The following is a 13,165-nucleotide window of genomic DNA, read 5'->3' as shown; positions in this document are numbered from 1 at the left end:
GTCACAATACCCACGGAAACAGGTGGTACATGTGTACTGTGATGGGTCAGTTGAGGGTACCAAGACAGGATGTGGGGTGTTTATAAGGGAATATTCTTCCTCTGAAGAATTTCAAGATTATGAAATTTCAAAAAGACTACCAAATAATTTGTCATCAACCAGAACTGAACTATATGCTATCTTAGAAGGCTTACATATTATTACGAGTATGGGTAAAAATGTATACTTTTTTGTCGATAGTCAGAGTGCATTATATGAACTTGTATCTTCCTCTCCAGCTGATTGTGATGTTGTTAACAAATGTTTAAATATTATATATAACCTGGAGAGAAACAATACACATATTTATTTTGTATGGGTACCATCCCATATAGGATTGTATTATAATGAAAAAGCAGATAGTCTTGCACGAAATACAATTAGAGATGTTAACAATATTCCTGGTAATGAATACACATATAAACATGTAAGGTCAATAATAAGATCAAATGTTATTGCTAACATGGATATAGACCTAGATAAATGTTGCGAGATGGGTAGTGTAAGTAGCAAGCATTATAAGGCAGTATTAAATAATACAAAGGAATATCCATATGGTAGACATAGTTCCCAAATGGATTTAGTCACTATGAGACTCAGACTGGGATATAAATATTACTGGGAGGTGTACAGGGAAGCTGAACCTGAGCCCTGTACTTTATGCGCAAGGCCGAGAGGACATTCACTACAACATTATATACAGTATTGCCCAATAATCGATGAATTTAGACCACAGGAACAATGGAACCTCATTGAGCTCATATGCTATTACATAAATAATTATATCTTAACTAAAATTGTAAAAAAAAAAACATCCAATGTTTGCTTTCAAACGTTAAATACAACACTGATATTGTAATATAAACATTTATTTTGATATAACTGTAATAAACAAATTTAATATAAAATGTATAGGGGTTAGTTGGCAAGACCCAACTCTCTCCTTTGTTGTACATCAACAATAAACTTATTGAATTGAATTGAAAACTCATTTGTGGGAACTGGCATAGATCACCGTGGCAACACTGTTGTAGACCGTTAGTCGATGCAATTACAGCAGTGGAAGTGGACGTGTAAAGTTGGTGCTGGACTTGTTATACAACCGTAATACGAGCAGAAATAGTTTGTAAATAGTTTAGATTTTCAATAAATTGTGTACCTCCGGTTGCTCAGTAGTGATAATATATATATATATAAATTTCTTTTAGGATTCTGTTCCAAGAATACACGAGGTGGCTTGGTCCAGGCAAAAGCATGAATAATGAATTAGTGAAAATCAACTAATGAAATTCAATTTTGTATTGAACTCTTAAGATTTATAGAAATAAGTGAAAACAAACTTGCGATTACAACAGACTAAACGTAACCTTTGTGTTCGATAAATAGGTGGCTATATCGTCATAGTAATAGTAAAGAAATCAAGTTCTTTGCAATGCTATCAACGACAGATCTTCAAGCAATAATCTACCGTAATATCACGTATCTCCTTGGGAAACTGGATCGGAAAGGTATGTACAATTATTAACATTGTTGAAATGTTCAGTTCAAATTGCACGCTGTATTGCCAAGATAGGTTCACGGTCCCAGCCACTTCATGAAGGACAATGTTTCAAAGCCATTGCTGCGGTGATGTATAAACTTTATTTTCTGTTGAACATGTACCAAGGGCCCGACTTGAGGCAGAGGATCGCGATTGAAATAGTCTGGAGTCGACCGGAAAATTCTATTGTGGTAAAATTCCAGAAGCACGCAAGCACATTGAAACATGCGTGTCCAAAAGCTCCAAAACTGACTTTACTTACCCTAACAATTTGGTAGAAAAATATCATTTAAATGCAATAGAGAAGCGCTTGCGTGTTACTAGAGCAACCACGTTTATTTTAATGCAGTACTGAGAGAATTGTGGTTAATTGTTGATGTAGTGCTATGGAAATTTTGTCTAAGCCGGAATGCAAGCCATAACCGGTTGTTTGCGGTTAGTCGTCCAAACTAATCATTTCGGAGAGTTTATGTTCAAGAAAACTAGTGTTACATCTTACATACATATACCAAGTCTTTTTCCCCCTTTCAAGGGAGGTAGCCAAAAAGGGAAAGGCACAAAAACACTCCCACCCATTTCATCCCTAAATACACTCCACACCCCTCCCACCCTTCCTCTCATCTGAGCACCTCCTGGATGACGGGTCATCCCTGCACCCTGCCCACCACTCTGGGTCAGAAGCAGTGTCGCAAGACACAGTGTTACATCTTGGAAGCACCAATAATATTCTTGGATTAGCTAACTTGGTTTATTCTATGATAACGGGATTAGGATGTTAATCTACTTGGAATAACTTGTCCAGTAGCGTGTACCTTGATGTACAAACCTACGTGAAACGGTTAAGGATATTTTGTGAAACAAGGGTGCATACGTCACAGTATCAGCCGTGGACTTTATGCCCTAAGGAGATAAGGGTTTTATTTGCGATGGAGCGCGTTCGAGTATGGCATTTTCGCTGAAAGCAGGGTCTGTTGACGGCTGGGAACCCGTGAACTGTGAGTGGTTTCATCTCTTCTCGCAACAGGAGTGAGATCCGTCAATTTGTAAGCTACGGTTAACACGGACAAGTTGATCTGTGAAAAATATTTCCTCGCGTACAAGGAGACTAGACTCGTACTGGATTATTTTAGTTGTGCACATACTTGGTATAGCGTTAGAAAATTAAGTTAAAATACATGAACGTAGGATGAGATTTTCTTGGCTGGAATAAATAAAAAACCTTGCTACAAGCATGTCTACAAACGAAGCCGCTAGGACAATGTACAGACGCCATGCGTCTGTCCAGTCCAGTCAGTCAGATAGAGTCCAGTGGTTCTTTGCCTTGCTTGGGCAAAACACACTTTTCACCATTTGTCAGAATGCCATTCCCCCCTCCTTTCCAAGATTCAGTTTCAAAAGGGGCATTCTAAATAGGCAAATATGACTAAATTCCTTTATTTTCTTTAGCGCGTCATTACTTGATACGTATTACGACTTAACGTAATTTACGTAACTTTCATTTCCCATACTTCTGATATCTTTAGCACCTCCCAACAATGTAATTTCAGCAGCTGACAACAAAATATATTAATTGAAAGAAAAATGCAGAAGACGTGTTTCTGTGGCCACGCGTACAAGAAGACGCGGGTATTTTTCTAGTTACGATCATGGGTGCACTATAGCAATAGAAAATTATTAATTTTGTAAATTAAAATGTATCAACGTAATATGCAATTTTGTGGGCGGAAGTGAAAATAAAAAATACCTTGCTACAAGCAAATACGCTAATGAACGAAGTCGGTAGCATAGGATCGGGACGCCATCTTGTCTGTCAATTGACGGCCTCGGTACCTCCGACAGTACCTCGCCAGGTACATTTTCATGAATGTTATGGAGCGGAGATACATGCATTCCTTCAAGCTGCAAGAACTTTGTATACCCCGCAAGCTGAGAGAGTGGTTGAAAAGCTTCAACGTCTCTCACGACGACGACAACGAGGACAAGCCGGATGACATTTCTTACGTGATCTTACGTTGATACTGGACGCAGGTCGCTAGACCTATATGTCCAGATCGGTGACCTTCGATTGGCCAGATGCAGAAATTACATCTTGGTCATCCTCCGGTAGGTCTTCGCCGGGTGTGCCAGTAAATGTAATAGTTTTTTCATAGTCATATTTTATTGCCTGTCTCTCCCAGTGCTTATCAAGTTTCGTTTCAAATTCTCTTATAGATTTTGCCTTTATGACACTATTGGGGAGGCTGTTCCAAGCATCCACTACCCTCACTTGGAAAGCACCTTGTCGCAGTCTAGTCCGGCTCCTTGGTTTGAAGATCTTTAAGATGTTGCCCCGAGTTGGTCCTTTTCTCAATTGGAAATTTATGTTAACAGCAGGGTCATAGTACTGATTTAAAATTTTGTAGACATCCACCATATCTCCACGTAATCTTCGATATACTAAAGTTGGAAGGTCCAGCTTCCTTAGTCTTTCCTCATAATTAAGGTTTTGTAGGTGTGGCACCATCTTGGAGGCTCTACGTTGAACATTTTCTATTTTCTTATAAGGTGACCAGACGGACTGAGCATATTCCAGGTTAGTTTAGTTTAGGTTAGACGAATTTATCCTTTTATTTCTTCGACGTCGGCATCTATCATAACAAACATGGCGTACCATTCGTCCGACACGACTTCGTTATTTACAAAATCTGTTTTAGCACCTTTTTTGCTTTTTATTTCCGCTCACAAAATTACATATTACGTTGATACATTATCATTTACAAAATTGATAATTAATTTTCTATTGCTATATTGCGCCTATGGTCGAAACTAAAAATTTACTGAGACACGTCACCATCATAGGCGATATTACGTGCGATACCGTCGCACGGCGTAACAATTTTTTAATCCTAAGATTAACTTGGGTCAGCACAGGTTAATTCAAGCCCAGATCAGGCCAGATAGGCCAAAACCTTGCTTTCCTCATCCCGTTAACTTACTGTGGTCACAATTCACCCCGCCCCCAGAAAAACCAAAATTTTCCCCTGGGGGAGAATTTCACCCCTAATGAGAACACCCGAGTTAGACGATGGGTTTCACATTGTGGACCGGGTTGTCTCCAACTCTAGGTGACGTTAATAAGCGCTGTTACAAATACAATAGCTGTAGGGCTTCCTTGGACTTGAGGGAACACGGGGTTCTGCCGTCGTCTGTTAATTGTCCGATGTACAATAATAATCAGGCCGTCAGCGAAACTACCGTAATTCAGTGACGACGACCACGATCCGGATGATCTTTAGATACTTCAGATGAAGTTCTGGAAGAGGCGCCTTTGACTCCAACTCGATAACCTGATTGCCGTTATTCCCGGCATGTACGGTGGTAGTGGTTGTGCTCTACAGTTAAATTTGTTCTTGGCTTTCCCATATTTTATCTAGACTTGATTCAAACAAATTGTAAAACGGTGTCTGCATTGGCCATCCATTCTGGCAAATCATTCCAAGTATTTCGTGGACGGACAACTCGTCCACAGGAATATGGACATCTCGTCCAATGACTTTATTTTAAGAATAATAAACATAATTTGCAGAACAATAAAACTTTATTTACATATTTATATATACAGAATACAGGTGTGTAATACAGAATAAATATACAAGTGTAAGGTCTAGATGTTGGGCTTGCCACCACGGAGGTTGTAGCTGACACCACGCAGGAACTCTGGAAGTGTTTTCTTGCCAGCCTTCAGGTCGCCCACCAAGTTGCACAGACGTGTCTGCAGCTCAGCGTAGCACTTCTTCCTTCGCTTCACAGGGCGGATGCCACGCTCATCCTGGAGGAGAACCGAGTCGGCGTTGGATGCTTCTGCTTGAAGGCACTCGATAAGTTTCCAGATGGTGGGGTTGGAATGGCCCACCAAACTGGAGAACTTATTGTTCCACCCCTCACATATGTTGTTTGTGCGTGGCTCATTGTTGAGGGTGGCGTGATGTTGGTTCCACCGCTCAGGTAGGAACATCGGTGGAGTGCGCCGAAGCCGAACTGGTTGGATGACTGCCTGGGGTGGGGGTGACTCGGCGCTGGTGGCGGAGCTGGCCGGAGATGTAAGTGGAGTCGAAATACTCCACTAAGGCTGCTGCTTCGTTGGGCATGGTGGACCGCAGATGTTTCATGCCTTCATGGACGTCCTCAGTAGGAAGAAAGGCCAGGGCATCCAGCTGGCCGCAGAAGAGCCGGAACTCGTCGTCTGACTCGTACAGGTTCTTGAGACCCAGGCCCTGGATCTGCCTCCAAATAGACTGGCTGAGGTGGTAGAAACAGAACCGGACCTGGATCTCCTCTCCAAACACTGCACGAAGGCCCAGCTCCACTAGCCTCTCGAAGTCCACGATGACGGTGCTGGGGTCGCAGCCATGCTGTTCGAGAACACGGAAGAGCTCCTCATAGGTGGTCTGCGTCTTGCGCTGGAGCAAGGCAAAGGCCAGAGGAAAGTAGCCTTCACCGATGCGACCTTGGACGACGTACAGTTGGGTGAACAGTCTGGGAGCGACTGAGAACGTGCCGTCCATACACCAGTCGTCACAGGCTGCGAGCTGCTCTAGATGACCAGGGGAGGCAAAGACGATGATGAGCTCATCAGCTGCAGGACCGTTGTCGTAGAGGAGGTTGGAAGCCCAGGGGCCTGTGATGTCCAACTCTTGAAGGGACTGCGGATCCTTTGGACAGTGAGCAGCATGGACACGCCGAAGGACACGCTTGCTGGTGTCCGGCCTTGGCATGCGTGCCTTGACCTGATCATCAAGCTCTCTAACGGTGAAGCTGAGGATGTTGTTGGGGCGGTCGTTGGTGGTAGCAGCCTTCCTCTTCATATATTGGCGAGCTTGCTCCACATCACATCTCACACGGTCTGCAATGTGGCTGTGCTCACCAACAAGCCTATGGTCACTAAAGCTCTTGGTGGTCTTCAAGCGGGCACTGCATTTGACATCACGTTGGATACAGCGCCAGACAACTTCATCAGCTGACTTGGAAACATGTTTCTTAGTGTACATGAATCCATCCAGAAGAATCTTTTGAGCACCTCTCTGCGTTGTTACAACCTGAAGCTTGGGGTAAATATTAGGTGTAAATATGATAGAGTTGTGATTATTTCTTTTTGATCATAGTTGGAGCTATTCTAGGGTGTTAAAATAAGCATGTCCATAACATTTATAATCACATCTATTACTTACCAAAATATACCATCTAAAGCAAATTTTAATGAAATAACATGAAATATCATTAAAAAAAAAGGTAAAATAATTTTCTAAAAGTTTTTTGAAATCTTGTCCGTGGACGAGTTGACCACCCATGGTGGTGTCTGTGGACAAGTTGTCCTACTTTGCAGTTTTGTGGACGAGATGTTCGTGGACGAGTTGTCCTACAATCAAGTATTTACTACCAACCAGATTCGAAAAATCATTCTTAGTCTTGCTCTCTTTAAAAATCTTTGAATTTCCTCTAGTTGTGTTGCCTTCCCTAATCTCAAATACCTCTTGTACATTGTTAGTCATATTTCTGGGTAATAATCTTGTAAGTTTCAATTTGATCTCTTGATCTTCTGTAGGCCAGTATCGGTAGATCTAATTCCTTAAGTCATTCTTCATAATCATGTCCTTTCAGCTGTTGTTATTCTTGTGGCTCTTCATTGAACATTTTCAATAGCCCCTGTCTTTAATTAGATGAGGACACCAGATCTGAGAAGCATATTCTAAACGAGGCCTTGTTAGTGCAATGTTCAGTGCTTTCAGGATGGAAAAATCAAGGTGGACATAAGTTCTTGTAATACCAAGAAGGCTGTTAGCCTTGTTGATTTTCTCGGCTAAGTGCTCTGTGCATGTCAGATAGTCATTGAAAACTCCAATGTCCTTTTCATTTGTAGTGCTGGGTATGTTGCCATATACATCTTGTACTCTTGCTCTTTTACATTATATCTACCTATTCTCGTATGTTTATTTTTAACTGAATAGAAATTGAGCATCCATCTTTGACCATTTTCTCAGTTCATGTCTTCCTGAAGCTTTTTACAGTTATCTTCATTTGGAATTGTTCTAAATCTTGGTATCATCTGCATAGAGATGTACCTTGGTCCCATGACTGCATCTGGAAGATCATTGATGAACATGACACAAGACGCCCCAGCACTGATCCCTGAGGCACCCCACTGGTTACCTCCCTCCAGTTGGAGGCCTCGCCATTAACCATTACTTGTTGCTTTCTGCCAGACAAAAAAAAAAAAAAAAATTAAATCCATTGGAACAGATTAGGCTATTCCATAATTGGCAAGTAGTCTTTTGTGGGGAACTGTCAAGTGCCTTCATGAAGTCACAAACTTGGCTTTGCCCTCATTAATGACCTCCGTCCATTTGTCCAAGACCTGAATCGGTTGAAGCACTGTTGATCTGCCAGAGATGAACCCAAATTGTTTATCAGCAAACAAGTTTTGAGTTTTCATAAGGTGTATGCTTCTCGCGGGACTGATTCCATTAATTTACTGAACTCTAGTTAGACTTGCAGGTCTGTATTTACCAGGGTCATTCTTGCTATCCTTAAATATTGGTGTTATTTGCGCAATATTAAAATCCTCCAGAACTACTCCCTCTTCCAGTGAACTACTGAATATTTTCAGTGATACCAATAGTTCTTGCATCAGATCTTTAACAATTCTTGGGTGAATACCATCTGGACCTGGTGAATTTGTTTTTAAGCTTTTGCAGACCCTTTCTGATTTCATAGTTTATCCGTGGTCTAACCTGGATGTAGTCAGGATATCCTTGGCTTTTTTTTTTTTAATACAAGAACTGAATTTATCTGCAAGAACCATTGCCTTTTCTGTCACTTGTTTTCACAAGATTGTTGTCATCTGTGTAAAGATGAGCTATCCTTGACTTGGTCCTGGTTTTTTATACGTATTGCCAGAATATTGTAGCATTCTGACAGGTTTTGCATTTTCTTTTTCCTTGGTTTTGATGGCATTTCTGGTCTCCCATCTTGTTTGATTCTTCTGTACTGCACTTCAACTTGTACACATTCACTTTCATTTTGTGTAATTTTTTTTTTACCAGTTTCTCCCAAAGCCTGTTTCATTTTAATTTTTGTCTAGAGTCAGTAGTCCTGACATTGGTAGATTATTGGTCCTCTTTCTCATGATTTGCTTCCCACAGTCTCCTCTCTTCTGTCATTTCTTTAACACGTTGAGTGAAGAAAGTCTCTAATTCTTTCCACAAAAGGCAGAAAATCCCTACATACCCTCGTCTGTTGTGTAATTATCCCACTTTATTAAGGGAAGATTAAAGTCGCCCAACACTAGTTTATTTTAAACTTTTATCAGTGATTTCTTGTGGAAGTTGTAACTGTCATTATTTTCTGCAGAACTATTGGGACTCCTGTATGCTGATGTGATGAGCAGGTTATCATCATTGCTGGATTTAATTTATACACAACTATATCCACAATTTGTATTTGGTTCATCTGATTTCACAGTACATCATTCTTAACATGCAATAACAATCCTCTTCCTTCATTTGCATCTATATTATACGGTTATCTATTTTGTACTCGGCCAGCTTCATCTGCTGCTTTTTTGCTTTCACTTCTTGCAATGCAATGATTTGAAGAGTATTTTCAATTATCTTCAGCATTTCCCTTAATTCTAGCTGCTTATCTAAACCAAAGGTGTCTACATTACTAGATAGAATAAGTAATTGTTTTTAAATCCATTATTTGAGCTAGTCATATTTACTGTTGAACTACTGGGCAGTTCTCGCCTGGCTTGTCATTTCTATTTGTCCCGGTGTTCCACTTGCTCCTTCCTGTGTTGATTCTCTCCTCTTGTGTAGTTTTGCTCTGATGCACTGGTTGCTGTCCCCATCCATGCCTGTCTTGTCACCTTGGTTAACCTCTTCCATGATGGACTGGTTACTGTGACACCCTTTCCCTGCGGCTCCATTTTTTTTTTTTTTTTTTTTTTTTTTTTTTTTTTTAAATCAAGGCTGGTTCTTGATTTTTTCCTTTTTGTGCAATAACTTGTTACCCTAAAGCCCTTGTAAATTTCATTGTCTTTGATGTACTTTACATTTTTAAAGATTGCAACTTATGTTTTTGTCAGTAAATTTTACAATCAGTGGTGTGTGTTTATCAGGTCTCACTTGGCCTACCCTGAATGCTTTATAAATCTTTAACTTATCATACACCCCACATGCCTGCATGAAATCCACACTTTGTAATGTTAGATTCTTTCATGTGTAACAATTGAGTTTAACTCTGCCACTCCATACATGATACATTACTAAATTGTTTCCTCTATTTTTACTTTCATGTCTCTCGGCAATCACAATCTGGTTCCACTCCCCCTTGCAAGTTGGATTGTGGTCTAGTGTCATTTTTATCATTTCCAAGCTTTGGCCATTTTACATTCTGATTCCAGTTTTTCAGGATAAACTGTCTTTGCATCCAGAATACCCAGTCTAGTTGTGCACACAGCACTTTTTTTTTTACAAATTCGTTTAGTTTAACAGATTGGTCTTCCAGATGTCCAACCCTATTGTAAAGTTGTTCATGTTTATTCACATCTACAGTCCTTTAGTTCTTCCACTGCAACTGTTAGAACTTGATGCCTTTTTACCATGTATTTTTCATAAGTCTCATAAATTTACTGTGTAGCTTGGCACAACCCCTTTTGCAAGAAATCTGAGGTACAGAATGATTAAATATAGGATAGGTTACGTAGGTTAGAACATACGAATTTATCGCCCTTTCATTTCTTCGACCTCTGCATTCCGCCATCTGTCAAAACCAACATGGCGTATCATTCAACCGCCGCGACTTCAATAGTTAGTAAATCTGTTTTAGCAATTTTAGTTAAATGTTCAGTTTTGCACCTGGACGTAATATCTAATATGATATAAAAGATAAGTCTCGGCGGTCCAGGGTGGTTTCGTCGATTTTGTTAAAACCCTTCAAGTGCTCAGTCGGCGTGGCAATCTGCGGACACCTCCATGTAAGCCTATTTCGCACATGTGGAGATGATCATCATCCTGTGCGATATGTTGTTACAGGGGACAGCTAGATGTCTGCAACGGATGACATATTGTCGTTATTCAAATGGAGGTTGGAAGTACGAGTACATTTGCTATTGTTTGTGCAGCCAAGCTCCGGCGAAGCCGGGGAAGGGCGAAGCCCGCGGCTTGTAGCAATAGAAAATTAGATGTTAATTTTGTAAATTATTTATCAACGTAATATAAGTATGCAATTTTCTGAGCGGAAATAAAAAACAAAAGTTGCTAAAACAGATTTCGTAAGTAACGAAGTCGCGCCGGACGAATGGTACGCCATGTTTATGATAGATGTCGAGGTCGAAGAAATGAAAGGATAAATGATGAGATGCATTAAAAGGTTATCCGGTATTAATAGATGGAAGTCAATGACTTGGGCGACTATAATAGGCTTAAAGCCAAAAGTGCCACTCAATGGGAGGGACAGCAAAACTGTGGTCTTGTGTGTAGGGTACTTTCACTTGTGATTAATAACTTTTCCTTTTTCCAGTCGAGGGGGGGGGGCATGCGACTAAATCGCTAGCGAAGGCCAGAAGAAAAACTAAAGTTTAGTGGACGTATAGATGTGTTGTCCCCATTTACTCCGGGCGCAGAAACGAGAGTTGGGGTCTGTACATTAGGCCACGTGGACGTGACCTTTCTTAAAGGTTTGAAATAGCGTTGACCTTAACTTCACTTTAGAATACAGAACGTTTGGGTACGTTTGGGGTCTGTAATCGTGTTCGCCCTTTACCATGGCAGCTCAAGTTGAAAACGATTTGAACTTTAGTGTAACGGAAGAGCACCATTACCACTTGACGCCGGAACACTTCTGTTGGGGGTAGTACTTCCTTTCGTCAGGCAGGAGGCACTGGCTGGGTATAGGAGGGCTCTGGAAGATGCCTCCAAGTCAGCTTGGAGTCCGTTTTGAAGTCGTCCTGAAGCCTGGATGAAGTGCACAACTCCAAATAAAATTGTGGTGGTTTGAAATTTCTGGCTTAGGTGTTGGTCATATTTTTTATTTTATTCATTTTAGTAAATGTGGGCGCCCCTCCCTTTGCTCTCGCCCTCCCCTCCACTCCCCTTCCTCTCGCCCTCCTCTCCCCTCCACTTCCTCACGCCCTTCCCTCCCCTTCCCTTCCCTTCCCTTCCTCTCGCCCTCCCCTCCCCCTCCCCTTCCTCTCGCCCTCCCCTCCCCTCCCCTTCCTCTCGCCCTCCCCTCCCCTCCCCTTCCTCTCGCCCTCCCCTCCCCTCCCTCTCGCCCTCCCCTCCCCTTCCTCTCGCCCTCCCCTCCCCTCCCCTTCCTCTCGCCCTCCCCTCCCCTCCCCTTCCTCTCGCCCTCCCCTCCCCTCCCCTTCCTCTCCCCCTCCCATCCTCTCCCCCTCCCCTTCATCTCGCCCTCCCCTTCATCTCGCCCTCCCCCCACCTTGCCCTCCCCTCCCCTCACCTTGCTCTCGCCCTCCCTTTCCCCTCCCCTCACCTTGCTCTCGCCCTCCCTTTCCCCTCCCCTCACCTTGCTCTCGCCCTCCCCTTCCATCCCCTTCCATCCCCTTGCTCTCGCCCTTCCCCTCCCCTCCCCTTCCCTTCCCCTCTACTCACCTTGCTCTCGCCCTCCCCTCCCCTCCCTCTTGCTCTCGCCCTCCCCTCCCCTCCCTCTTGCTCTCGCCCTCCCCTCCCCTCCCTCTTGCTCTCGCCCTCCCCTCCCCTCCCTCTTGCTCTCGCCCTCCCCTCCCCTCCCTCTTGCTCTCGCCCTCCCCTCCCCTCCCCCTTGCTCTCGCCCTCCCCTCCCCCTTGCTCTCGCCCTCCCCTCCCCTCCCCCTTGCTCTCGCCCTCCCCCTCCCCTCCCATCCCCCTTGCTCTCGCCCTACTCTCCCCTCCCCCTTCCTCTCGCCCTACTCTCCCCTCCCCCTTCCTCTCGCCCTACTCTCCCCTCCCCCTTCCTCTCGCCCTACTCTCCCCTCCCCCTTCCTCTCGCCCTCCCCTCCCCTCTCGCCCTCCCCTCCCCTCCCCTCCCCCTTCCTCTCGCCCTCCCCTCCCCTCCCCCTTCCTCTCGCCCTCCCCTCCCCTCCCCCTTCCTCTCGCCCTCCCCTCCCCTCCCCCTTCCTCTCGCCCTCCCCTCCCCTCCCCCTTCCTCTCGCCCTCCCCTCCCCTCCCCCTTCCTCTCGCCCTCCCCTCCCCTCCCCCTTCCTCTCGCCCTCCCCTCCCCCTTCCTCTTGCCCTCCCCTCCCCCTTCCTCTTGCCCTCCCCTCCCCTCCCCCTTCCTCTTGCCCTCCCCTCCCCTCCCCCTTGCTCTCGCCCTCCCATTCCCCTTGCATTCGTTCTCCCCTCCCCCTTGCTCTCGCCCTCCCATTCCCCTTGCATTCGTTCTCCCCTCCCCTCCCCTCCCCCTTGCTCTCGCCCTCCCCTCCCCTCCCCTCCCCCTTGCTCTCGCCCTCCCCTCCCCTCCCCTCCCCCTTGCTCTCGCCCTCCCCTCCCCTCCCCTCCCCCTTGCTCTCGCCCTCCCCTCCCCCTTCCTCTCGCCCTCCCCTCCCCCTTCCTC

General features: G+C 44.2%; 1 protein-coding gene and 1 pseudogene across 1 annotated transcript in view; one reads left to right on the top strand and one right to left on the bottom strand.

Moving 5' to 3' along the window:
• Positions 1-1,084: 1,084 nt before the first annotated feature.
• Positions 1,085-13,165, top strand: part of LOC143024013 (uncharacterized) — a 163,725-nt gene continuing 151,644 nt past the window's right edge. Inside the window, exons 1-2 of the mRNA XM_076182707.1 lie at positions 1,085-1,143; positions 1,426-1,547. Coding sequence (XP_076038822.1) covers positions 1,085-1,143; positions 1,426-1,547 — 181 coding nt within the window. The remainder of the gene's footprint in view (positions 1,144-1,425; positions 1,548-13,165) is intronic.
• LOC143024012 (uncharacterized) lies at positions 5,251-6,762 on the bottom strand (annotated as a pseudogene).

This window comes from Oratosquilla oratoria, unplaced genomic scaffold, assembly GCF_046742065.1.
Source record: "Oratosquilla oratoria isolate Oo_2021 unplaced genomic scaffold, ASM4674206v1 SCAFFOLD80, whole genome shotgun sequence".
Taxonomy (NCBI): Eukaryota; Metazoa; Arthropoda; class Malacostraca; order Stomatopoda; family Squillidae; genus Oratosquilla; species Oratosquilla oratoria.
This window is presented reverse-complemented; position numbering and strand designations above follow the sequence as displayed.